This window comes from Podarcis liolepis (genome assembly GCF_965112155.1).
Source record: "Podarcis liolepis genome assembly, chromosome: 2".
In the NCBI taxonomy this organism is placed as follows: domain Eukaryota; kingdom Metazoa; phylum Chordata; class Lepidosauria; order Squamata; family Lacertidae; genus Podarcis; species Podarcis liolepis.
In genome coordinates, this window is record NC_139555.1 from 1,494,698 (window position 1) to 1,520,929 (window position 26,232).

The 26,232-nt window shown below is 45.0% G+C and overlaps 1 protein-coding gene across 5 annotated transcripts in view; it reads right to left on the minus strand.

The window, feature by feature from the left end:
* Positions 1-26,232, minus strand: part of COL5A3 (collagen type V alpha 3 chain) — a 118,767-nt gene that overhangs the window by 35,587 nt on the left and 56,948 nt on the right. For all 5 annotated transcript variants that reach the window (XR_014521657.1, XM_083486070.1, XM_083486069.1 and 2 more), the window contains 15 exons: positions 25,039-25,092; positions 22,508-22,552; positions 20,311-20,364; positions 19,497-19,541; positions 19,091-19,144; positions 13,382-13,426; positions 12,603-12,656; positions 9,974-10,018; positions 9,046-9,099; positions 8,712-8,819; positions 7,617-7,670; positions 7,476-7,529; positions 6,078-6,122; positions 1,521-1,574; positions 172-216 (listed from right to left, as the gene is read on the minus strand). Coding sequence is in view for 4 of the 5 variants with exons in the window: in XM_083486070.1 (XP_083342196.1) it covers positions 172-216; positions 1,521-1,574; positions 6,078-6,122; positions 7,476-7,529; positions 7,617-7,670; positions 8,712-8,819; positions 9,046-9,099; positions 9,974-10,018; positions 12,603-12,656; positions 13,382-13,426; positions 19,091-19,144; positions 19,497-19,541; positions 20,311-20,364; positions 22,508-22,552; positions 25,039-25,092 (810 nt within the window). In the remaining variant the exon portion in view is untranslated. The remainder of the gene's footprint in view (positions 1-171; positions 217-1,520; positions 1,575-6,077; positions 6,123-7,475; positions 7,530-7,616; positions 7,671-8,711; positions 8,820-9,045; positions 9,100-9,973; positions 10,019-12,602; positions 12,657-13,381; positions 13,427-19,090; positions 19,145-19,496; positions 19,542-20,310; positions 20,365-22,507; positions 22,553-25,038; positions 25,093-26,232) is intronic.

The following is a 26,232-nucleotide window of genomic DNA, read 5'->3' on the forward strand; positions in this document are numbered from 1 at the left end:
TTCCCACCCACTGCAGCATGGGTCTGTTACCTAGAGTAAAACCTCACCCTCCACAACTCTGGTGGCATCTAAGACATTGTAGCTTCTTCGGCCAAAGCAGGAAACTGGACTCTGCTGATATCACCCTCTCCAGGGTTCCTTCCCTTGCACTGACCTGATTCCTCAGCTTACCTTTTCCCCAACAATTCCTGGCGCTCCATCATGGCCTGAATCACCCTGTGGGAAGAAAGCATTGTTGAGGGGTGGCAGAAAAAGATCCCAGCTTTTGATAGCAATAAATGTCAGGGACTAGCATGTAAAGCGGTCTTAGAGGAATAAGGCTGAAGAGGCAGCATTAAGAAGCTCTCATTCAGTAGGGGCACAATAAGGACTAGAAATTCATGTGAGTCAAGTAATACATTCAGATGGCTGACTTGGTGCAGAGTTCCTGCAACTATTCAATTTTGAATAGCACGTTTGAATGCTCTTCCATATCAAAATCTTACTCCCTGTGGGAAAAGCAGCAAGTTGGGGAGAGGGTTGTGGTAACTGAGTGTATGGTCTAATATTCTTGTTTTCTTTGTTCATGAATAACCTATAGAATCATAGAATTGTAGAGTTGGAAGGGTTCCCCAGGGTCATCTAGTCCAACCCCCTGCAATGCAGGAATCTCAGCTAAAGCATCCAGAGCAGGTGGCCATCCAAGACCTGCTTTAGAAACCTCCATTGAAGGAGAGTCCACCACCTTCCATCCCATGGTCAAACAGCTCTTACCGTCAAAAAGTTCTTCATTTAAATTAACATCATTTAAAAGGAAACTGCACTGTAAGCAAGAAACTGACACAGCAAAAAGAAGCAGTAATCATGGCTAAACCACCAAAGCAGGGGTCTGCAACCTGCGGCTCCGGAGCCGCATGCGGCTCTTTTACATCTTTGCTGCGGCTCCGGGGCGGATACTAGCGAGGGGAGGAGGCGCATTGTGTGCCCCGACACTCCTCACTGTGGCGGGCGCTGTACTGGCTGTGACGTCGCATGGGGGCGGTGCGTGCGTCACCTTCCTGCCCGCTGTCAGATCATGGCTCCGGAGATATATTTGTTTTAAATGTCGCAATGGTTTTGCGGCTCCCAGTTGTTGTTTTTTCTTCGGAAACGGGTCCAAGTGGCTCTTTTTGTCTTAAAGGTTGCAGACCCCTGCACCAAAGGATGTACAAGTGATTGCAACAATAGCCTGTAGTGAAACAATAGTCTCTAGTGAACAGCTCTGCCTCTTAGTAGTAGTGAAATTACATAACTTAGAGATTGGGCGGGGTGGTGGTGGAGGGGAGAACAAAAGGTTTGAAGACAGCTTGGCCTCAGGGCTGTTCCTTAGAAAATATGCTAGGCAGAGTCTAAAAAGGTCCTGTTATGAGATCAGTGGAAGCCAACACATAAATTATGTAGATGAGAATAGTGTTGTGCTCCAATGGAGAGCACTGGGCACAGGTGAACAAACAGAGGTCACAGAGAAATGTACAACATGCATAGCATAAAGACAGAGATACCTTTGGTCCTGGTTTTCCTGTGGGTCCTGGCAAACCACGTTCACCTGGAAGACCCTAGAAAGGGAGAAAGGACACTAATTTCATAGCCTGGTAAATGCCACCTGGGGGCTGTGCCAGACTTTGGAGGTCCCACATGATTTAGAGTGATGAAATTGAGCAACCAGACTGGGTACTTCCAGAAGACAATATCTCTCACTGTCATTATAGCACTTGCATGCTAAACTAGGAATGCAGGAGGATAACTGAGTGAATTGCAACTTTTTTGGGGGGGGGGTATGGCATGTCACATGATCATGACTTCATGAACAAGCCCCTGCCTGAATTAGGGACCAAAGTGACAGAAATAGGTGACTTGCTGCAGGAAGAGAGGTGTTAGAGCAGGGGTCAGCAAGGTTTACCTTGCCTGAGCCGGTTCACTCCAGCGGAGATTCCTCCGTGGGCTCACGCATGCGCCCACAATTTCCAGCGTCTGCGCAGACGTGTTTTTCAGAGTCTGCACATGCGCAGGTGCAATTTTTGGCACCACGGAAGCGAGTCCCCACACCGTGCTGCACCGGTTTAGCGCCGCAAGCCGGGACTAGCTGAGTGGGCAGCTCATGGCTTAAACGACTCCCGTGGGCTGCTTGTGGCCCATGGGCCTTAGGCTGCCTGTGTTAGAGTGTAAGGATTGCAGGCAAATGTGCGCAAAAGGCATGATTTCTCCTTTCAGAACTGGTATCTGCACCAGAACAGAAATGAAATGACATCCAAATCCAAAGTGAAGTAGCATTTCAAGATTTTAAAGTAATCTTTTTGAATGTCATGTTTGTGTGTTCAAATTTCACACTGAAAGTAGACTTAGAAGTTATTTTAAAGAATCATAGTGGGTTTTAAGGTAATAGCTCACCAAATTCAACTTTACTTAGAGTCAATTTGGAGGAAGCTGGAGGAAGTACCAATTAATTTGATAAATCAAATATTTTACACACTATCACTTACCCCCCCCCCCAAAAAAAAAACCTCACAACACTCTAAAATCTTCCATAATTGAAAAAATGAAGACTGGGAAGAAAATTCAAATGAGAATATAAATTCAAATACTCATGAGCAAATTCAAACCAGGAGGATTTGATTTAGAATTTCAGCTCTATAGAACACTATGGCTCCAAGTGGATGGATGGATGGGAAATGTTGACTGGTTATGTTAGTGCAATTTTAGATGAGCATCAAACTTTAGAGCAGGGTGAAAAATGACGGCAAATAAATTTTTTTTAGTGTCTATGTATTTGATATTACGGTAAGAAGCTGCCTCCTCCACCCCCAGCTCCACATCAGCATAGGGAAGTGTCTGAGTCAATCCTACCCAGCCCCTGAGTTCTTGGTTGCATAGACCTATGCTAAGCTTACAGGATGAAGTTGTTCTGCCTGTTCTTGAACCTGGTCCCCTCAGCTCTCTTCCATGTGGGCATTGTAAGGTCCCCAATTCAGAGGAGGCAGCTCGGGCAATCTGTCTTTCCTCCATCCTCCTTATACTGAGCTCTCAGGAATTCTAAGACTACCTTTTGCTCTCTAGAGGGCAAAGGAAGATGGTATAAGTATCTGATATGATATATGAAGGGTGGAAAGGGTCCGAAGGCCCCTGAACTTGAAAGAGGCAGTGGGGCAGCCACTCCTGAAACAATTCTTCCTGGATTCAGAGGTTTATTCCATGTCCTGCCTGGTTGGCCACACTCCTTCTGGGGGGCAAGGTGCTTGAGAAAAGTGCGGGCAGTCCAGCTGCAGGCCTTTTCCTGGGAAACTGATTATCAGAACTCGTTTCAATCTGGATTCAGGTCTGTTTTTTACCCTGATGACCTTCTCCAGGAAAGATGGCAGGGGTGTCCCTGTCAAGACTCCTAATTCAGCTGCTTTTGATACTGTTGGTAAGGACTGTATCCATGGGCTGCAACGCGGAAGCACTGTCTCCCATTGGCTTGACTCTCACTTGCCAGGGAAGCCAGGCAGTTGCAGAGTCACATTCAGCGATGGTGCCTCAGTCCCTTGGCAGCTGAACTGAGGGTGCTGTAAGCCACTATCTTATCCTGAAGGCTGTTTAACAGCTATATGGCCACTTGAGAAGGTCACCCTGCTATCCTGTTCAGTTGCCTGCACTGTTTTAAATGAGGGATTTTAATTGTATTTTTCTTATTCTAACTTTATTTGTAGCAGTACATTTACTGCATTTTGATTCTGTAATTTCTGTAAATTGCTGGGGGTTACACAGGATATTCATTTTTTCTGAATAAATATCTCAGAAGATGGCAGTAACCATATTTAGCTCTGGTCCTTGCCATTACCCATCACATTTTTAAAAGTTCCTTTTATTTGAATGATTTCTAGGCCACCCTCCTAGCAAAAGCCCTCTCATGGCAGCTTACATTAGTAGAATAAAACAAAAGATCAGTGCTATAGTATTAAAGTTAAAACATTTCATAAGACAGCTTTTGTAAAATTAATTGCAATAGGCAATAAGAACAATGTGAAACCAACAGTTTAAAACCAGCAGCAATATAAAACAATAATAAAGCTCAGCATCTTAATTAAAAGCAGCTCAGAATAAATGGCTTTTCAAGACCAATTTAAAAGCCAGCACTGAAGGGGCCCAACATATTTCTGTCCCACTTTACTTATCAGTATTTTCACATCATTGTGATTGGTTTTTTCAGTAAGTAATTGTATGTTCAGGTGGCATGGTGCTTAAATACAGGAATACAGGTGCTTAAATACAGGAAATTGGCCAACTTGGATCTGTATCAAACGAATGATTGATCAGTAGAGATAGAGATAGATGGAGCGCTCCAGTGCAGTAAAATGACAGGCCTTTGGAGTGGTCTCCCTCCCTCGCCCCCATTTGTGGAATGCTCTCCCGGGGGAAACTTGCCTGGCACCTCAATAGGCTTTGAGGCATTAGTCCAATACATTTTTATTCCCTCAGGCATTCAGTAGCTTAGTTGGTCTCTGTTGTGGTGCTCCTCTTTTTTTTTAATGTATTTTTATTAAAGATTTTCTTGATTTACAAAGGTATGTGCAATGTCTCTCTCTCATATTTTTCCCCCATGTAACTTTTTTTTTACCAATCAGTTTCATTTGTTGAGACCTTAGAAAGAATAGGGGGAAAGAGGTGGACGGCAGGAAAGATGGGTGGGGGTGGGGTCAGGTGGTGATGTTTCTATTTTGCTTACTATATGTGGGGTTTTGTGTCAGCGTTGCTTGTGCAGGTTCTCTGCTGTTCACTTGTGTTCCTTTGGTGGTGAGAGAGATTGGGGTTGGCCTAGGGTGTGGCTGTTCATTTGTGGTTGGCTGTGGTGGTCTTTGTTTTCATGTGTGAGGGGGGTGTGTGTTTTGGATCAAGTTAGCCATATTGAGTTGTATGCTGTTAGTGGATTTTTGTCATTATCTTATTGGGCTGTGTATGTGATAAAGGGGAGCCATACCAGGGTGAAGGCTGTTAGTTTCTGTTTGTGCCACTGCAGAGCTTTGAGTCACAAGACTCTGTTTACATTCCAGAGACATTCCAGACTGTTGGAAGTCTCACGGAAGACAGGAGACAGATGTGATGTTTACTGGTTTCCTGTTCCTTTGTGTTCCAGTTGCTCTCTGCTTTCACAGAGAGAGCGTGTTTATTCCTTTTCTGTCTGCGTAGTTAGAAAATAAAACCTTGCAATGTAGCTCATACTATCTCGGCTCCTTCCCTGCATGCTGGATACTCTGCATAATGGGGGAATGTGCTTGGAGCCTCATCAAAGGCTCAGGTCATTAATCATGTCGGAGGACTCGACCGGAAGAGTCGCTCTGTCAAACGCAAGTACAACAAAGGCATCTTCTTCTATTTGTCCCCATCTCAGTTTCAGTTTATTGGTTAATTTTTCTAGTAGGGCTGTTTCCCATACTCGGAGCTCCACTGGGTTGTGGGGGGGGGCTGTGGCTCCCTTGGTAGGTGCACCAGACACCCCAGTTTCCCTCTAGCAGTGGTGTTGGCAGCAGTAGAGGCAGAAGCGGTGGGCTCTGGGCTGCTTTCTCTTCTTCCCCTCCTGCTTCCGTGCTGGCTCTGAGGTCCTCCTGAACTCGGAGCTCCAGGTGGCTCGGTGCCCTTGGTCCCGGTTTGGTCAAGGTCATGGGGGGGGGCTTGCGGTTTGCTCCGGGTGCCCCCAGTTCCTCTCTGGTATTGGTGCTGGTAACAACACCAGCGGTGCTAGCAGCAGCAGTTCCAGCAGCCCAGGAGCCAGCCAGGTAGCTTTGTAGGTTCTGGCTGGCCTCAGGAGCTGCCCGTTGCCGTGGCGTCCGCCATGCTGCCTTAACCGGAAGTCCCCTGGCGCTCATCTTTAAGTGAGGTGGAGTAGGTCTTGTTCAATGCATTGTGTTGTTGGATATTATGATTTTTGAATTGTTCACTGTTTCAAATTGTCTGGTTTTAAAGCTATTTTTTTCTGTTTGTATTTTATCTTGTTATGCTGCTTTGAGACCTTTTTGTACAAAGCAACTAAAAGAGGTTAATAACAATAAAAATAAGCTGTGCTGTCACATTGGGTAAAAGCTCACCGGGGGACCCCGTTGTCCCGTCTGCCCAGCCTGGCCAGCTTTGCCCTGTGAAACATAAAGAGAAACAGAAGATGAAACAGAAAAGAAGGGCGCCCATACATGCTCTCATTACGGAGATGACGCCGTGCCTCAGCACTTTGGTCATCCAGAGGCCTCTGTCACTCTAGGACGCTCCACTCACCAGAGTTCATAAGGCAAAGAAGTCCTGCCTTGCCCAGGGATGCTGTCTTCCTTTCAGCTCCAATTCATCTCTTGATTACGCAAACTAGAGATGGGGACCCTATTGCCCTGCAGATGTTGTCAGCCTACAACTCGCATCATCCCTCGCCAATGGGAGGGATGAGGGGAGGCCAAGTTTGGAAGGGGTGAGTTAGCTCAGATGCAGGCTTGCACCTGAAAATCATGCTTTCTGCCCTGGCAAGCCTTATCTTCAATCCTAGATGTGCAAGGACTGAGGAAAAGCACTCTGCACATGCTCAGATGCACTTTGGTTTCATAAATTTCAGAACTAAGCCCTTCACTTTGAAATCAGGTTTCAGGGTTGAACCCCAAATCAGATTAAGCCCTAGTACATTGCAAGGCGTGGGCCAGAAAACCCTATTAAAAAGACTGAAGGCCTTGCTCTCTGACACCCATATTTGCCACCAAGGATGGAGAGAAGCAAGAAAGGGCCCAAGGGGAGAAGGGCCCCCCGGTGTGCACCTCCTGTTTAGGGAAGTTTTTAATGTTTGATGTTGTCGCTTTTTTATTATTAATATTCTGTTGGGAGCTGCCCATAGTGGCTGGGGAAACCCAGCCAGATGGATGGGGTATAAATAAAAAATGATGATGATGATGATGAACATGGATTGGTGCCAATTACTTAATGATGTGAAGGGAAACATAGCAATTCTAAAATATTAAAATTATAATTCCATAGCTTATACAGTGGTACCTCAGGTTACAAACACTTCAGGTTACAGACTCCGCTAACCCGGAAGTAGTACCTCGGGTTAAGAACTTTACCTCAGGATGAGAACAGAAATCACGTGCTGGTGGCAGCGGGAGGCCCCATTAGCTAAAGTGGTACCTCAGGCTAAGAACAGTTTCAGGTTAAGAACGGACCTCCAGAACGAATTGAGTTCGTAACCAGAGATACCAATGTACTGGCCTTTCTTCCATCTGGCTCTGCCATGCCACTCTCTTAATCTCATTGGCTTCTCTTTTCTTTGCTATCTTTCAACAGTCTCATAACTTCTCATGAGGCAAGTCAATCGAAAAATCAAGTTTCCCTAAAAAAAGCTCATCAACTTACTTTTTGAAATATGGCAGCCCTTCCATACCTACAAACCCAGGATGTACCTTCCCTTCACATGGCGCTTTCCAGATGTGGCCCCTGTTTCCCACGGCTCCACTCACCCGTTTGCCTTTTTCTCCAATGAGGCCCAGAGGCCCTGGAAATCCAGTTGAGCCCTGCAGGAAAAGCACAGTCTCAGTAAAGCAGATGACGAGCGGGGACATGTCATCCTTCCTCTACCTCAGAAATCTCCTCATACTCACCTTAGGTCCCTGGCGTCCAGGGTATCCTGGTAGGCCTGGCACCCCCAATTTGCCCTGCAAAAATAGAAGATCAAAGTCTTAAAGTGCCCCCAAAACAGTGGCATAGCATGTGGGGGGCCACGGGGATGGTGACTTCCAGGAGCAAAATTATGAGAGGGCCACAACCAGGCACCCCCACAGCAGGTTCCAGACTGAGCTCCTGCTGCCTTCTGGAGCCACACTGAAGCAAGCCATGCCTGGGCCGGGCCCTCAACCTTCATCCTTTGGGGCAGGGGCAGTGCCTCCTTCTTGGACACCTGTGTGCGCCCTGCCCCTGGACTGGCCAGAGGCGCTGACTCTCCTGGCCTGCGAGGCGGCGAGGTCCGGGGAACACTGGGTGCCGGTGGGAGCAGTGGCAGCTCCACTTGGCAATCCTGGCACTGGCATCCCCAGCAGTAAGGGCTCATGGCCAGCAGGCAACAGTGGGGCATGCAAGGGCAGCCCTGAGCTCTCCTAGCATGGATGCCCACCAGTGTGCCCCCCACCCACATGCCTTGCCATGGCCACCTACATGCCACCTAGCTGGGTCAAGGGGGAAGGGGCCATGTCCAACCACCCAGGAGGGAGGGAGGCAGGAAAGGGCCCAAGGGGGGAAAGGGCCCCCTGGTGTACACCTGCATCCCAGCTGCCCCCCAGGGGGCTCAACACTTTCCCCACCCCAGGCATCGGCAACCCATGCTACACCACTGCAAAAAAGGACTAGACAAGTCCTTGAAAGTGGGTAGAGAAGAGAACTGGGTGCAAAGTAGTGTGAACCCAGCGTAAAGCAGCTAGCTACCTATTCCCAGGTACGATCCTCCCCCTATTGTGTGGGCAAGTGGTCCCTCCCCCTACCTGGCCTGATCACTTTGGCAATGCCTCCCCAGGTGGGACTGGGCAACTGGCTGAGGTAGGCGGAGACCTCCAGGTATCCTACCTGGGGAAGGTGAAGCCAAGCCTGTGCTAATGGTGCCCCAGGGGGCTGAGCGCGACCAAGCAAAGGGTGCCCCCCATTTAATGTGGGGAGCGGTCATTCCTAAAATTAGACACAGGGAGGGTGATGGGGCAATGACTCACCTTCTCACCAGCTGGCCCAGAAGAACCAGTTTCCCCCACAGGTCCTGCCTGCCCTTTCAGCCCCTCAGGGCCATCCTCACCACGTACACCCAATGGGCCAGCATCACCCTGTCGGAAAAAAACAAAAGGGTGGTTGTAGCAGAATCCGGGGGTAAAAATATTGGGACGTCAGAGATTTACAGATTCCCATGTACAAGGACTGGAGTCATTTAGGAAAATGATGCAGGTAAGCTTACATTAGCCTGCTTTACAAATGTGTTAAACTGTGTGATTAGCACACTCAAAGTTCTCAAACGTACAGAACCATTAGCATATAGGGAAGGGTATCACTCACCCGGTCACCTTTTGGCCCCATGTCACCCTTGAAACCAGGAAATCCATCTTCTCCCTATAAAGAGACAACAGGTAGCTGGAGCAGTAGAAGTGCCCAGGTCTCTAACTTTGACACTGAGGTGTAGCATAAAGAAGCATACATATTCACACTACCAGTGTCCACAACTTCTCTGCTGTACTAGCTGCCCAATTTGGGTGATGCTCAGAGAGCCTTCCCTTTTACCTTTTACCAAAACCTCCCCTCACAATCCTTGCCAACAGCACAAACCCAAATGGAACTCCTTCAAGAGCAGAAGGGGAGGGCTGAGCCACACAACTGCTCCTGGAGGAGGACTGGGAAGTGTTGGAATATTCCAGTTTTCTAAGAGGGTAAGGGGTCCCTCTCAGGATCCGAGTGGCCAGAGACTGGTACAAATTGCCTGTATTAGGCCAATTAGCTGGCAAATCTGCTAGCAGAACTACTAACTCAAATTTACTTGCAAAATTTTGAATGCAGATTCTCCTGAACATCACTTTTCCCAGTTACAAATTGTTGGCAATTATAAGAATTTTAGAAAACAAAGAAGATGTTTAATTTGGCAGGTAGATACTTAACACCAATACTTTATCATTCATCAGGAAGAAATAAAAACTCAGTTTGCTTAAAAAAGAACACTCCAGTGAGCAACCTGGCCGCTGAATTCTGCACTAGCTGAAGTTTCCAAACCGTCTTCAGAGGCAGCCCTATGTATAACACATTGCAGTAATCTAACCTTGAGGCTACCAGAGCATAGACAACCCAGATTATTCCCCAGATTAAACTTCCATAATTTGTTACATGGTGTACAACAAGTAGAGAAAGCAGGAACAGACAAGTCGTATCTGGAGAAATCCATGAAGAAATCCATGAGATCTGTTGTCTGAAATAGATCCCTCACCTAAAAACTCACCTTCTCACCTTTGCTACCTTTGAGGCCCCTCATGCCAAATGCCCCCTGCAGAAACATCGAAAGGTACAACAGTGTTAGCCAGAAGAATTAATAGCATCAAGTGTTAAAAAATTATTTATTTATTTGACAATAGATGCATATTGTTAAAGAAAAAACCATTTGAATGATTTAACACATTTGATTAAAAAATAGAAATAGCTGCTATTCACAAACCTTAGTCCAATAATCCACTAACCTTAGTCTAAAAATAAAGTACCAGTATTCTTGACAAAACATGTAAATTAGATTTTCCGTATATCTTACTACACCAGTACATGATTTAACAACAAAAATTATTTCAGCCAAAGAGTCATAAATCTGTCAACCTGCTCTGATCTGAAACAAATCGGTTAATTTAACCATATAGACTGTGCCCCAGCCTTAGCGAACCAGTCATGCACATTGGCATGTGCCAATGGCATGTGTTGTAAGCAATAGTTATACAGGCTGCACTTAGAGTACCATCTCTCTGACATCTGTCGGTATTGCATCCTTACTAGGTAAAAAAAAGGATGGTTAAGCCCAGTCAAAGGTGACTATGGGGTGTGGCACTCCTCCTGCTTCAGGCCAAGGGAGCTGGCGTTTGTCCACAGACAGCTTTCCGGGTCATGTGGCCAGCATGACTAAACCACTTCTGGCATAACAGGACACCGTGACGGAAACCAGAGCACATGGAAATGTTTACCTTCCTGCTGCAGTGGTATCTATTTATCTACTCACACTGGTATGCTTTCGAACTGCTAGGCTGACAGAAGCTGGGACAGAGCAATGGGAGCTCACTGATCGGCAAGCCAAAGAGGCTCGGTGGTTTAGACCACAGCACCACCCATGTCCCTGCATCCTTATTACAACCAAATAAGAAGACCAGTGGGTCTACTGGCAGAATATATGGCATAATTGTTTCAATTTCTTTAACAATATCAATCCCGAAATTTGTTTTATTTTAAGACAGTACCAGAAAATATTTAAGATGTGTGTGTTAGGCATCTTACATCTCCAACACTGACCATTTTATACATACAGTGAAGATGTTTTGATGTCAAATAAGATCTAAAAATCATTTTATAGAATCTTCCTTCGAGGTTAACAACGACCCATTCTGCCACACCTATCTCCATGTATTGGTTGGCATTTCAAATTCACCGAGTCTTCCTAAAGAACCACACTCATTAAGGTATGAATACTGTTTCTAAGTTGCAAATATTGGATGAACAGTTTTTACAGCTTCAGAGATGATAGAGATATTAAAACAGCTGATCAATTCTTAACAAAAAAACCCCACTATTGTTTTATACAAATGTTTATTAGCAGCAAACCAGTTTGATACACAGATATTAAAGGAGGAGTGGAATAAAGATTTGAGATTTTGGTCTTGACCAAGCAATGGGAAAATGTATTAAGTTCTATAACAAGGGTGTCTCTGGACTTTAAACACTAAGAGTCAAGCAACAAACAGTATTATTCAGAACTTACTGGACTCCATTATGTCTGACAGAGGTAATAAAGAGATGATCAACATGATTGTACAGAATAATCTTAAATTTGCAGAGGAAAATATTCCTTTGAATTATATACCCAATTATTTACCCAGTACATGGAATCTAACAAAGGGGCAACTCTACATTAAATAGAGATTTTTGAACTGCTCTGGGTCTTTCACCAAAAACATCTACAAAAACCTTTAGCCAATTGTAGAAGATTTAAGTGAATTCCCAAAGGTAAATTCAAAAATAAAATTATTATTCTTGGCAACATCATCATTTTTAGACTGCTGTTTCCCCAACAATTCCCCCAACTATGAAGTAATTAAATGTGACCAATATGCAATTTTCCCCTTAAACTATTTGCTTATGTTCAAGGCTAGCTTTTCAGATTTTGTATGGTTGCTCTATTTGTTTACAAATAGTGTGACATCATCTGTATATGAGCTAATTTTAAATTTTTCTGACCAATTTTAGCTACATTATTTGTAGCATTTGATCTAATAATTTCCACTAAAGGTTCAATAAATAATGCAAACTAAACAGTGGGGATTGTGGCTTGTATTAAAGATGCAGTACCAATGGATGCTCTTGTACCTCTTTTAAAACAAAATAAGTGCAAATTAACTGAATTTATGGAATGTGCGCAGAGAGAGCTCGAGAGAACTCTATGCTAGATCTGGGATAACATGAGCAGATACTGAGTCTGGAAAGACAAGGCCAAGAAGTCAGGTATGAAGAGGTACCAAAGGCTTGACTATTTTGCACAGAAGAACCTTACATAACCTGAGTACGGCTGGATAGCACAGTTGGTTAGAGCACTGTACTGATAATGCCAAGGCTGCAGGTTCGATCCCCATATGGCCAGTTGCCTATTCCTGCCTTGCAGGGGGTTGGACTAGACGATCCGCAGGGTCCCTTCCAACTCTACAATTCTATGATGATTCAATAATTCTTGCTTGTAATGGTTTTCGTTAGGTTTACTTCCAAGACTGCAGCTGTAAATTGAGGATCCAGTAGCATGTGGCAGTGTGGTAGGGGGAGAAAACCCAGCCGTGATTCTCATTCTGTGTTAAAGAACCTGGTAAAAGGAGGCAACAAGGGCCTACCTTGACTCCGCGGGGACCTGGGTAGCCTATTGGACCTGCTGCACCAGACAGACCCTGGAGGAAAAAAGGTTGTTCTTTTTTTCAATCAGTCTCTCTTATTGGCATACAGAAGACACAAAAATTTATAAGTCAAAGCATTAAATTGAATATGCATAAAAGGAGATACTTTAAGATAGAACTAATACATGCTAAGATTTAAAAGTCTTATAGTGATATCATTTCATGGTACATTCTCCATGATGCCATGCCTCAACTGTTCAGAAGAGAGGAAACTGTGGAGAAATCAGAGCAATTTAACCTTAATTATTTGTCACAGATTTTTGCGTAAAACAGGCAGTAAAATAAGACATGCAATGGTTTTGACTTCTGTTTTACAACAAGGACAAGGACTTTCTGAATATGGAATTTTTGAAAATCTTCCCTGCAGGATTGCAGTTGGCATGACTTTACATGTTGCAAGAGAGAAAGCTCTGTGTTGGTGGGGATCATACAGGTGATGTAAATATGGAGTGGCCTCAGCAGAGCAAGATTTTTGGGCTGCTCTACTGAGATTTTGCAATTCAGTCTCTAGAAATCTGTGCTTAATTGCTTGAAATGCTTCTAACAGTGGGAGCATAAGCAATGAGATAGATTTTTTAAATGATGCATTCCAAAACATTTCTTGAAGACACTAATATTAAAATGACCTAGTTTATACTATGTCTGAGTTTTTAGCATGGAGGAAGAGACCAAGGGACAATCTCCAGGTCCCTCCGTAGCATGTAGACTCAGGCTTTTACCTGCGCTCCTTTCTCCCCAGCTGGCCCTTCTCTTCCAGGATGACCCTGAAAAGCAACGTAGAAGACACCCATGAAAGATACAGGTGCTTGAAAAGGTGATGCCTGATTAAAGATACTGCAGCCCTCAACAAAGAGCCATTGAACATGGAATATGCTCCCCCCCCAAAAAAAATAGCTCTCCTCCTGGCTGCTCCGGCTTTTGCTTATGAACACATGTAAGCAGGGGGCAGGTGGGGTGGGGATCAGCAATCATCTACTTTTAGTTGGCTGGTTTTTCTTCCATGGCCTGTTAAAGAAATACTGGGAAATGTGGAGAAAGAAATGGAATCTATTAATACTTAAGAAAATGTATAATACTTAAGAAAAACTACTACTTGAAGGATGTGTGGGTATGGTAAGAGCTTGAACCAGGTTCAATAAAAGGTAAAAAGGACCCCTGGATGGTTTAATCAAAGGCAACTATGGGGTGCAGCGCTCATCTCGCTTTTCAGGCTGAGGGAGCTGCTGTTTGTCCACAGACAGTTTTCTGGGTCATGTGGCCAGCATGACTAACCCACTCCTGGTGCAACGAAACACTGTGATGGAAGCAAGAGCATATGAAAATGTTGTTTACGTTTCTGCTGCAGTGGTACCTATTTATCTACTTACACTGGTATGCTTTCAAACTGCTAGGCTGGCAGAAGCTCGGACAGAGCAACGGGAGCTCACCCCCTCACTCAGATTCAAACCGCCGACCTTCTGATCGGCAAGTCAGTGGTTTAGACCACAGCACCACCTGCGTCCCTACCAGGTTCAGTGCTGATAGTTCAACCCTGATTCCCCCCCACCCCACAGCATAGATCTCTCTGTGGGTTTCTTTCCATCCCAATCAATGCAGGTTGGTTTTCTTCTTTGGTGATCACTCGTAGCCGAGTAAGATTGTCTTCCATAAACACGGTTTTAAAAGTGAGTCCGTAAGTGACTGTGGAGGCCAATTCTGGATCCACATTTCCTTCCACAGTGGGGACATAGATTTCTGGGTGGGAGTTGGTCATGGTGAGGGTTTGCCAAGCGTGCCTTCCTCTTAACGTGTTTCTCCGTTTTGTCCTGAGTTTGAGCGTCTTCAAAACCCATGACCATCTCCAGTTGGAGCGCTCGCAGGCCAGTGTTTCCCAGTTGTCGGTGTTTATACTACATTTTTAAAGATTTGCCTTGAGAGAGTCTTTGAACCTCTTTTGTTGGCCACCAGCATTACATTTACCATTTTTAAGTTCAGAATAGAGTAGTTGCTTCGGAAGACTATAATCAGGTATCCGCACAACATGACCAGTCCAACGAAGTTGATGTTGAAGAATCATTGCTTCAACACTGCTGATCTCTCCCCCCCCCCCCCCAGCACACTGGCTTTAGTTTGCCTGTCTTCCCAAGTGATGTGTAAAAATTTCCAGAGACATTGTTGATGGAATCTTTCGAGGAGTTGGAGATGGTGCTTATAAGCGGTCCACGTTTCACAAGCATACAATATGGTTGGTAGTACAATAGCTTTGTAAACAAGCATTTTGGTTTTCCTGCGAATGTCCCAGTCCTCAAACACTCTGCACTTCAATTGGGAGAAAGCCGTCCTCACACAGCTCAGGCGATGCTGGATTTCATCATCAATGTCAGTCCTTGTGGAAGGATAACTGCCCAGGCAGGAGAAGTGACCGACATTTTCCAATGTTGCACCACTGAGTTGGATTTGTGGTAATGCAGAAGGGTTGTTTTGTGCTTGTTGGTGCAGCACTTTGGTTTTTTGAATGTTGAGCAATTGGCCAAGCTTTTCGTAAGCTTCTGCAAAGATATTTATGATGGTTTGGAGGTCATCTTCTGAGCGTGCACACACTAGGTTGTCATCAGCATATTGAAGCTCTATGACAGAAGTTACAGTAACCTTACTCTTTGCTTTCAGCTTGCTCAGATTAAAGAACTTTCCAGCTGTTCAATATACGGTTTCTACTCCAGAGGGGAGTTTCCCTTCGGCAAAGTGTAGGATCATGGCAATGAATAGAGTTGGGGCAATAAAACAACCTTGTTTAACACCTCATCCCACTGTGAATGGTTCACTTTGAGAGCCATTGTTATCTGCGATTGTTGCTGTCATATTATCATGGAGGAACTGGATGGTGTTCACAAATTTATCTGAGCAGCCAGTTTTCAGAAGGAGAGTCCACAGGGCATTACAATTTACAGTGTCGAATGCCTTAGTCAGGTCGTATACAGGGGTTGGTTTTGCTTTCTGCATTTTTCTTGAAGCTGTCAGTTGGTAAAATCATGTCCACTGTCCCCCTAGAAGGTCTAAAACCATTTTGGGATTCAGGAAGGGTCACCTCAGATATTGTTAATAGACAGTTTGCTAAGATCCTTGCAAGAATTTTGCTGGCTGCAGCTAATAGAGAGATGCCTTGATAGTTTGCACAATCCATTCTGTTACCTTTTTTAAAGAGATTGAGAATTTTGGCATCCCTAAAGTCTGCTGGGATCTCCTCTCTCTCTGATTTTTTTGCTGAGCTTGGGAAGTTGTTGTGCAAGTTCGATTCCGCCCACTTTGAAGACTTTGGCAGGTATCCCATCAGGTCTGCTGGCTTTGTTGTTTTTCATTTGGTTAATAGCTGTACACAGCTCTCCCGATTTGGAAATACTGCATGCTCATCTCTGATTTGTTTTTGCAGAATTTGTGAGAGGACCTCAGCAGCTATGGGGGAGATGCAATTAAGGAGATGTTGGTAATGTTCTTTCCAGCGCAGTACAATAGCTTATCTTTTAGAAGTATGGTACCATCCGTTGAGTGTAGGGGACATATGCCATGATTTATTGGCCCATAGATGGTCTTTGTTGCTTTAAAGAAACTCTGTGCATCATGAGTGTTGACTAAGTGCTGGATCTCTTGAACTTTTTTTTATCCACCAGGTGTTCTTTAGTTGTTTGGTTCTTCTTTAATTTCAGCCTTAGCAGTGGCATAGGTTTTTTCTTAGTGGAGCAGTTTCTATCTCTTTGCAGGATCTAAAAGGCCTTCATTTTCTTGTCAATAATGCATTCAATCTCACTGTCATTCTCATCAAACCAGTCCTGGTGTTTCTTGGTTTGGTATCCAATAGTTTGTTCACAGGCTGCAATAATGGGTGTTTTTAGCTTGGTCCAGTGTTCAGGGAACTCCAAAAGCAGGTGGTCCTTAGGAGTCATTTGGAAGCAGTCCCGCTTAATAGGATCTTGAAGGGCTTGAGTGTTCATTGTGCACCTTGGTTTCCTTCCTTGAAGCCTGTGTTGAGGTATAATCTTGGTAGCCATTGTGGAACGAATTAATTAGTGATCTGTCCAGCAATTATCAGCACTCATCATAGCTCTGGTAAGGAGCACATCATGGCGATCTTCAGCTCGGACAATTACAAAGTCTCAGAGGTGCCAGTGGTTTGACCGGGGGTGCCTCCAAGATGTTTTATTGTTTTTTGTCTAAAGAGTCTGTTGGTAATAACAAGGTTGTGTGCTGCACATATCGTCAAAAGTAAGATTCCATTCTGGTTGCTGTTGCCAATTCCTTCTTTCCTAATAGTCCCAGGCAGGGGCGTAGGAAGGGAGGTGCGGGGGGTGCAGTCCACCCCAGGTGTCATCCCTGAGGGAGTGACAAAATGGCACACCACGGAGGCAGCACTTACCGCGGGGCCTGCAGCACGCCTGAGCCATGCATTTCCCCTGGGACTGACGCATTGGCTTGGGGCCCCACATTGTCCAAAATGGCAGCGTGGGGCTTGCATCCACCAGGCAGACTCCGTGGGCAGCTCACTGTGCTGCCCCCCTGGGCGGATCACCGCAGTGTCCCTGTGCGTGGATCGCCTCGCCCCTGCCGCTCCAGGTGCCAGAGCAGCTAGCTACACCCCTGGTCTCAGGCCACAGATTGAAATCTTGCCCAACTCTTGCATTAAAATCACCCAGGAGGATAATTTTATGTGTCTTAGGTGTCTCTGATAGGATGGTATCCAGCTGAGAGTAAAAAGTTTCTTTAATGTCTTCATCAGCATCCAGTGTTGGTGCATAAGCGCTTAAAATAGTAGACTGTTAGTTTTTATTCGAAGGGTTGAAAGTCACTCATTAATGCCGGTAGGGACTTCTGACAAGAGCCTCACAGGATCGTTTATGATAGCAAAGCCTACTCCATGTATTTGACATTCTTGTTCAGGTAGACCTTTCCAGAAGAATGTGTAGCCTCCTTTTTCTTTCTTCAGTTGTCCCTCACCTGCTCTTCAAGCTTCTTGAAGCACTGCAATATCAATGTTAAAACGTCACAGCTCTCCTGCAATGATGGCAGTTCTGCATTTGGGATGCTCATTATTTGTGTTATCCAACAAAAGTCTGTATATTCCATGTTCCAAAGTTCAGTTGTCCTTTACGACCGCTAGGTGCACCCCAGTGGGTGCAGTAATCCAGTCAGGGGGAAAGGGGAGGCAGACTATGCTTAGGGCACCTTTTCTAGCCCCTCCCCCTTTTGGGGGTGAGCAGAGTAGATCCTAAGTAGGGCTGCTCAGTCATGGATACAGCTGCTGAGCTGCTCAACTGCCTCATTCCTTGAGTCAGAGTGACTGAATCTGTATCCACTTCCCAGGTGCCGGTTCATGACTAGGAGCTTCCAATTTCACGGTCTTGCCCCGTTACCATTTGGCGATCGCCATGGGACTTTTTTGGGTTTGGGTTTGGGATGGGCTTTTGGAAGACGCCTGCGCATAAATTTGTTTCACGTGTGTAGATCAATGCACGCTGAGCAACGCAGTTTCGCAGTAAGGCTCTATTCCGATGGCATGAGAATCATGACAACCAGTAGATTTTTATCTGCTGCAGCCTTCATCCGCCTACACAGCTGTTGTAACATACCACTTGTTATCATCCACCTGTTCTGCTGTTGAGGACTTTTTGGATCATTCTTTGCCTAGCTCCTCCCTTTGACCTTACCGCTTTGGGTGACCCTGCTGGGAGTACGAGATTCCCGATGGCTTCGCTCGCAAGGGTCATAGGAATGTGCAAGCCCACTCACCACAACAAGGCGATGATCCCGCAAGTGAGAATGCAGGTTGGTACATTAGGGTGAACTACCCTACTGTTATGAACTGAGTTGAATAGGATCCAAAACCTACCAAACTCAGCCTGCCCCCCACCTAGCCCCCACCTGCCTGCCTTCCTGTTTACAACTGGTCCAGAGTTTGACACTGCCTGCCATCTCCTTAATCTAAAGGCTCATCCACACTTCCATTTGCTCCAAGCCTAGAAAGCACAAATCCAAACTGTTTTCTGCTGTCCCATGCTTTCTAAGCAGAAGTCTGAATGGTTTTCCATTTGCCCACCGCTTTCCCCAGGAAAACCTGTTCTTTGCCACTGAATCAGAGCAAAGGTCAATCTGCCCAACTGACATTTGATCTGATTCAGTGGTAAAGAGAGGGTTTTCCTGGAGGAAAGTGGCATGGCAAACCGAAATGTGGATGAGCCCAAGTGTTGCCCTTGCAGAACTCAGCAAGAAGGAAGATGGGAGGGGGCCACTATAATTAGTTGGTTCTGCCTGTCATGGGCTCTGGCTCAACCTCTGTTTGTGTCCCTAATGTCTACCCTGCCAGTCACAATGGGCACCAGCCACCACTGATCCAGATGTTGCAGCAACTACAGAAGGAAACACACATTGTCATGTACAGTTTGTGGATCCTTGGCACTTACTGGAGGTCCATCCACCCCAGGCATTCCTGGTATCCCTGGTTTTCCTTGTGGACCCTGCAAGGAAGAAAAGGGATGGTCAACAAGGCACTATTTGAATCCTGTCTTGCTCAAGGCAGAGCAAGAAAATAGGGACTGTGATGTAAATGTGTTTGTGTTGATATTGCCCCATAACTTGTCCTTTTAAATGTGAATGGCAAAGAAGGTGTGAATCCTGACAGTAGCAAGAAATGCTTTGTGAACAGGGATTTTCTAGTACAGCTCAGAGATCTCCCAGACCGAAAAGCATGTATCTGGACACACTGCAACAGGCCAACCAGTACATTCCTAAGCAGCCCTCTAACACACCCACCCGCCCCATAAGCAATATTTTCATCCCTAGGCTCAAAACATCCATGCTCCAACTCACCTTTTCGCCTGGAAGCCCAACAGGACCCTGGGGACCAGGCAGACCCTATGAGAAAGAAGCAAATTAGAGGGGATGAGGCAAATATTAATTAAAAGGGGGGGAACAGTCCTACATTCCTGATGCTTCTACAGGTGAAGACAGATTTCAGAGCACTTAGGCTGCTCTGTTCAATTTTAAACATACAGTCTCCTCTCCAGAGTTCAGCTTGAGGCAGCAGAGTAGGTTTCAAGTAGATCAGCTGTGCACAGCACTGATTTGAAGACCCCTAAGATATCAGAAAGGTGCTCCCCCATGATGAGAATATTCAGGTAGTACTTTTAAAAATAAGTAGGTGCACTGTGCATCTGAAATGTGAGTGGGGAGACTGATGGCTGAACCAGCATTCAATTTGCTGGTGTGCCTGCCTGTCATTTCACCTGTAAAGGAGGGAACAAACCAGGCTCTTGTCACATCTTAAGAGTTGCTTATGTTTCCATATGTTTTATGTTCCCCAGTCTTTACCCAATGAAGCCCAACCCTAGTACCCACCCCTTGGTTATCACTCTCAGGACTGAAGTAGATACTAAGGGGACCTTCAACCCTGGGGCTAACAGCAGCTATGTGCAGATAACATTTCTGTCGAGACCATAGTTGGGAGTAAAGAGTTAGCTGCCCCTGGCCAGAGCAGGCCACAGTCCCTTCAAAATTACACACACCCCCAACACACACAGTATCAACTGTCTGTTGCTGTTTTAAGAAAGGTTCAGTATGTTTCTATCACATCTAATTTGCCCTCCCCACATCACATACACCTATGCTGTAGTGCAAAACACACCTGAGATCCAGGGTTTCCCTGCTGCCCAGGGGGGCCTGGTTCACCTTGAATGCCCTGGGGACATAAAATCCTGCAGTCAATCAGTATTCTGTGCATATACAGCTACATAAGTAGCATAGAGCAAAAGAGACAACACACACAGTGCTACAAAATTGTGGCTAAATTTGCTGGAGGGATTTGAAAAATGAAAAGTGTGAAAAGGGGAAGATTTGTGTCTTTGACCATCTGGGATACTGGCACTATGACGCTGGGCTGCATTTACCACTTCTAAACCTTCCTCAGCAGTTATCTGATTGAGCTGGGGTCTGATTTCATATAAAGGTAAGTAGAAGCACCTCAGTGTAGTTACAAAATCCTGCACAGAGACTAGGAACCAGCTCGTCTAACCTCACTGAGCTAACCTGAGCTAACCTATTTATTGCTCCAGTCCAAATAATTAAACTGCATGATAGGCAATGAACATGAGTGCTTATGATCTATCAGATGGAAATAAATCAACAAAGGCACCGTTTTGTACAGTAATTACCATGTGTTGCTTCTAGGCTTTTCTGGACATTTAGGCCACAATCCAGCAATGGATTTAAATATGCTGGAGGAACACACCTAATTCTGTGGTAATATTGTAGCCTTCATCTTCAGAATGAGTGATCTTGTTTACAATGTCCTTCCAAGTGCACAGAAAGCAAAATAAGACATCCATTATTTCACAATTGACTCTCTTGTCTCTAAGGAGACATAATTCTGCAGTGCAAAAGGATGTGGGCCACATGAATAAAGATTTTGGATTATGCTCCTCAGTAGCATAAAGGATGCATTTAGTTGCAAATCAGCATGTGTTAATTGTTACAGCAGCAAGTTAGCATGTACTTTCTTTAGGAAATATATGAATTACAAAATTGAAAGCTTGATTGAAAACTATGGGTTGGATCCAACAAAATTGTCCCAGTTATGCAAGGACTTTTTGTGCAACAGAACCTCTCCTTCCTCTCCTCCCTATGCGTGCCCCCCAGAGTTGTTCTGGGGATTTCCCCAACACACTGGAGCAGATCAGGGGGCAGGGAGAAGAGAGGGAGGGGAGGTTCCGATGCACAAGTGGAAGGCCTTACACAAATGGAATGACTTCATTGGATACTTCCTCTTTGTGTGATTTTAGTTACTGAATTAAATTGCCTTGTAATAAAAAATATCACCCTGCAGAAATCTCAGCATTCATATGTGAATTTGCACTATAAAGGCAGCCACCTCCCCATGACTTCACGCATAATGAAAGCACCTAAATGCACTATTTCAGCTGGATCTTATGTTTTTCTGGATATGCATCCTCCAATTAAGCAACTAATTCAGAGGCTAAAGTCTGAGATAGGCCAAAAGAATTCTGACTGGGTTAGAATCCCATTGGTATCATGCAAAGACTCCTTTAAAATTAGATTACTAAATCAAAATGGCTGGACTAGTTTGTAGGTTGCCCTTCTTGGTGCATCTTTTGTGATGATCTCAAACTTTGTACTGTAGATTAGGTTACAATGTTTTAAATCAAAATGAATGCTTGAAATTTGAGTGTTTCTAAAGCTTAAGCCCACTGGAAGACCTCCTAAGCACAGATCTATGGAGGAGACCTTAAGAAAATGCACTCTGCTTCACATACTCAGTGGACCAATTTCCTTTATTATTCCTTTACATATTCCGGATCTCATTCCAGTAAACAGCATATTCCACAGCATCGTAGGAATTAAATTCTAGGTGAACAGGGGCATTTGCAAGGGTGCTATGAAAGGGAGGCCCAGAGTGCTGTCTCATGGTGTACATGGGACCAAGAGACATGGATGGTGAGGGAGCTGCTGTCATGACCTGCAACACCTGTGACACGTTTGTTTTCCTGCCTGGGGATGTGCAAAACTAAATCTGCAGCAAGTGCAGGCTGGTTGCCTTGCTGGAAGAGAAGATGCAGCAAAGTGAGTTTTGAGCTACTGGGCAAGATGAGAAATTTCTTGATAGAACAGGGTGGACTGTCCTGGAACAGCAACACAGGCGGGGTCCACCTAGGGAGGAGGAAGATTACCCATTGCAGAAGATGAACCCTTGGTTGGAGGAATCTGTCAGGAGCCATGCTGTGTCTCTGCCTTATCACATGAGCATAGTCATCTTTTCCCTTTACCATAAACCAGGGAAATTCACAAATGTCTGTGTGCTCTCTTACCAAGTTCCCTTTGTGTCCAGGGGCCCCATCAATACCGCTGACACCCTATAGGATGGGAACACACAACAGAAAACAAACTCAAAAGACATGCCAAGAATGAAACTGTATCAGAATCTAGGGTTGCCATCTGTCCAGAATTTCCTGGACATATCCAGGAATGTCAGAAGTAGTGTTTGGGTAGAAATCGCTAGACTCAACAACTTTGCCCCACCCCCCAAAGCTCAACAACTTCTCTGTCTGGATTTTCACTGTTTGAAATATGGCACCCCTATCAGAGTCTTATGAACTACTTCTTGTTTTTCAGTTTCAAAACAGGTAGCTCCAAATTCTAACTTCAAGATTCTCAGATTTAGTCTCCATTTGGGCTTTTTGTTTTGTTTTGGGCTGCTACTTTGAGAAGTCATTGGTATTTTGCCACAGAAATGTGAGTTCTGCCCTTCAGACCCAATGCAGATGTAATATTTCCAATCTCCTGGTCACAGTTATCAAAGTATGAGTTTGCTAATCACTCACATGATTCTTCACTCCTCCAATCTCCCATGTGAATGCCCCTCTCCCTTCCATTATCTAATTTAACTATAGGGTATTGCTGTGTCTGCTGTGAGGCTCATGCTTAACAGCACAGCTTGCAAATTCTCTCTAAACCCCTTTTTCAAACCAGTTATTAGCACAATCCTGGCTCATGCTAACTATAGGCCATTGCACACAGCAGTTTATTGTGGACTTTGTGCTGCTCATGCCTGGAAGCTTTTCATATCATCCACATGACGTCGTCCTCCTCAAAATGCCAGCCTGTACTTTTTCCTCCTTCAATTCAGAATTTTCCTTACTGTAGAAAATCCAGTCATAACAAAATATCCCATCATGCTCCTTGTGCTCCTTGGTGCAGTGTGTGTGTGTGTGTGTGTGTGTGTGTGTGTGTGTCTCACCTTCACTGAGTGGTGTCTATTGCCATACCCCTACTTCTGTTTGCTCCTTGCATGAGCAGACTTGCACAAGTTCTCTAAAAATAAATGCTTGGGTCCAGTTAGTCCTCTGAATAGAGAGGGACAGCAAGTGTGTGCCAGTCTTCTTGTAAACTAGGGTAATTCTTCTTTCCCAGCCATCTCCAACTGACCTTCACCTTAAAGCACCTTGGGAATAGTGTGGCTGGGAGGGGGGTGGAAGCCTCTTGCTGTTTTCTAAGAGCCTTTGCAGCTGTAGGAGGAAGTTCTAGGGCAGTGGATCCCAATTGGTGGTCCGCGGATGCCAGGGGGTCCATGTAACCCACCCAGGGAGTCTGCGGCACCATTCACATGACAAAAACTACCACAGAGATTCCATACCCCCCAATTGACCTGAAAACAGAACATCCCATTTTTGGGTGCCATACTCTGATGGCACCCCAAAACATGCATCCTGGTTTTTTACTGGGACATGTTGGAGGGTATGATATGAAAATTTTCAAGAGTATGGGGGGTTAAGGCTACGCTTTTGAAAAACAGGAGGTCTGCAGTACTTAGCTAATTAGGAACCACTGCCCTAGGGCATAGAGCTGTCAGAGACTTTTTTAAGAAAACAGCTGGAAACGGCAAACGTGAATGCCCCCAAACTTCTGAAATGCTGCAGGAGACTTTTGGAGAGGTTTGAGAAAACAGTGCAACTGATTCATCTCTCTCCCAGCAACATGATCAGATCTGGGGCACTTTAAGCTGAAGCTGGAAGACAGTTGTAGAAGCCTGGGAGAGGAATTTTCTACATTTACAGGAAGCTTGGCACATGCACGCACGCACTCCAAGCACTAAAGCACTGCCTATTTGTTTTTATTACTACAGATCTTGCACAATCCTATTACATCAGAAGTGTACAAAAATACTTTTCTTTTTTTAAAAAAACAAACGAACAAGTTTAGTTCTGTAAACTAACTGGGGGAAGGGTGACTGAGGAGAAAGGCAAAACAACAACATACTCAGGATATTTTCTGCCAAGCACAGAGCTGGGGGATGGCAAGCAGAGGAACAGAAATTTATATGAGTGAAAAAACATGGAGAATGACCCATTTGCAAGATAATGCACCCATCTGGGGACAGCCTATGGCTAGCACTGTGCAGGGTGATGCTAAACTGTGGTTAAAACAAACCATGAAAGAGTAGGCAATGTTCATTTGGAATAGAAGAGGGAAGGGAGAAAGCAAATCTACAGCACATGCCTAATCTCCTAAATGAGGATTGGGAGATGTTATATCTGCACTGGGCCTTAAATACATACATAAATACCACAACATCAAAAGCAAATCTCAAAACCGAACCCAAAATTTGAAAATTAAACAATGCCCCAAGTTCAAATGGTAAGGTCAAGTTTTGAGTTGCAAATAGCAGAGCAGGAATTCAGATGTGTTAAACGTTGCCTCTTAATGCTATTCTTCCCATTCACTGAATCATGGAATAATTACAGAATTGGAAGGACGAAGAAGCCCCCGAGTCCAACCCTCCCCTTGAATTCATTTCTGTTTTCTCCAAGCACAAGAAGGGGAGAGGGAAAAGGATTCATACCATCTGGCCTGGGGGACCAGGAGCACCTCGTGAGCCAGTCAAACCACGGATACCCTAGGAAAAAAGAGGGACATGTTAGTGATGCCTAAATAATGTGCACTGCACGTTCTTCTGAAGGCCTTTCTGCATCCTCTGACAAGTGTGCTGCCCCAACCGTTATTTTATTTTCAGTGGAGCCTCCTTTTGCAAACCTTTATCCATCCCAGAAGTGCATGCTAGAAAACTTGCAGCAAAGACAATACTTGCAATGAATACGCAGAATCAAATTTATGGAAAATTGTGGTGTTCCTATAATGGAACGCAACCCCAAAGAGGCAGACATTACAGTAAATGTCCTCCCTTCTCTCCACTTCTGCAATGTCTGTCATGCCTCACTTTGCATTATGTTGTCACAATGGTCTGTTCCCTGCCCTCTGCCAGCAGCTGCCGATAAGAAGGTCCCACCACCTGAGCAGGCGCTTCACCCCGCCCCAGTATAAATATCCTTAAAAATGCATCGGACAGATTCAGGAAGAATGCCTTTAGGGTAGCCAGGGCCAGATTTAGGTTTGATGAGGCCCTAAGCTACTGAAGGCAATGGGGCCCTTTATATAGCAGGCGGGGCCCATTACTTACGTCATAGGAGCTGACACAATACAAAACACTGTTGCTTTATGTCGGTTTTATTTTATTTGTTTTTTATCTTATATTTTGGAAATGTACATCCAGTTTTTTCCTTTAATTTTTTTGGGGCCCCCAAGAGAGTGGGGCCCTAAGCTGTAGCTTGTTTAGCTTACACATAAATCCAGCACTGAGGGCAGCCCAGTATAGACTCTTGGGCAGAGGGGAGGAGAATCTTCTCTTGGACTATACCACTATAGGCAGTAGGTGGCAATGTTGCACATTTGAGTGCTTCCCCACCAAAACATTCCCTGCGCATAAAAAATGAACATGTTAAGAAGAAAGCTCCTCCCCACACATCGCTTTTTCTTTTTTATGTGGGAGCACTTGAACATCCAACTTCACTACGGCAGCCTAAAGTTCTTCAGTCCAGAAACAGTTTCACCACTTGGGTCCACCAGTCTTCCACACTTCCCTTTGTCCAGAGATTTCCAGGCACAAATTCAAGAAGCTTTTATTTTGTCCTGCCAGTTTCCCTGGGAAAACCCACAGTTTACTGTCGAGTTTGTTCTGATTGAGCAGTAAACCCCAGGT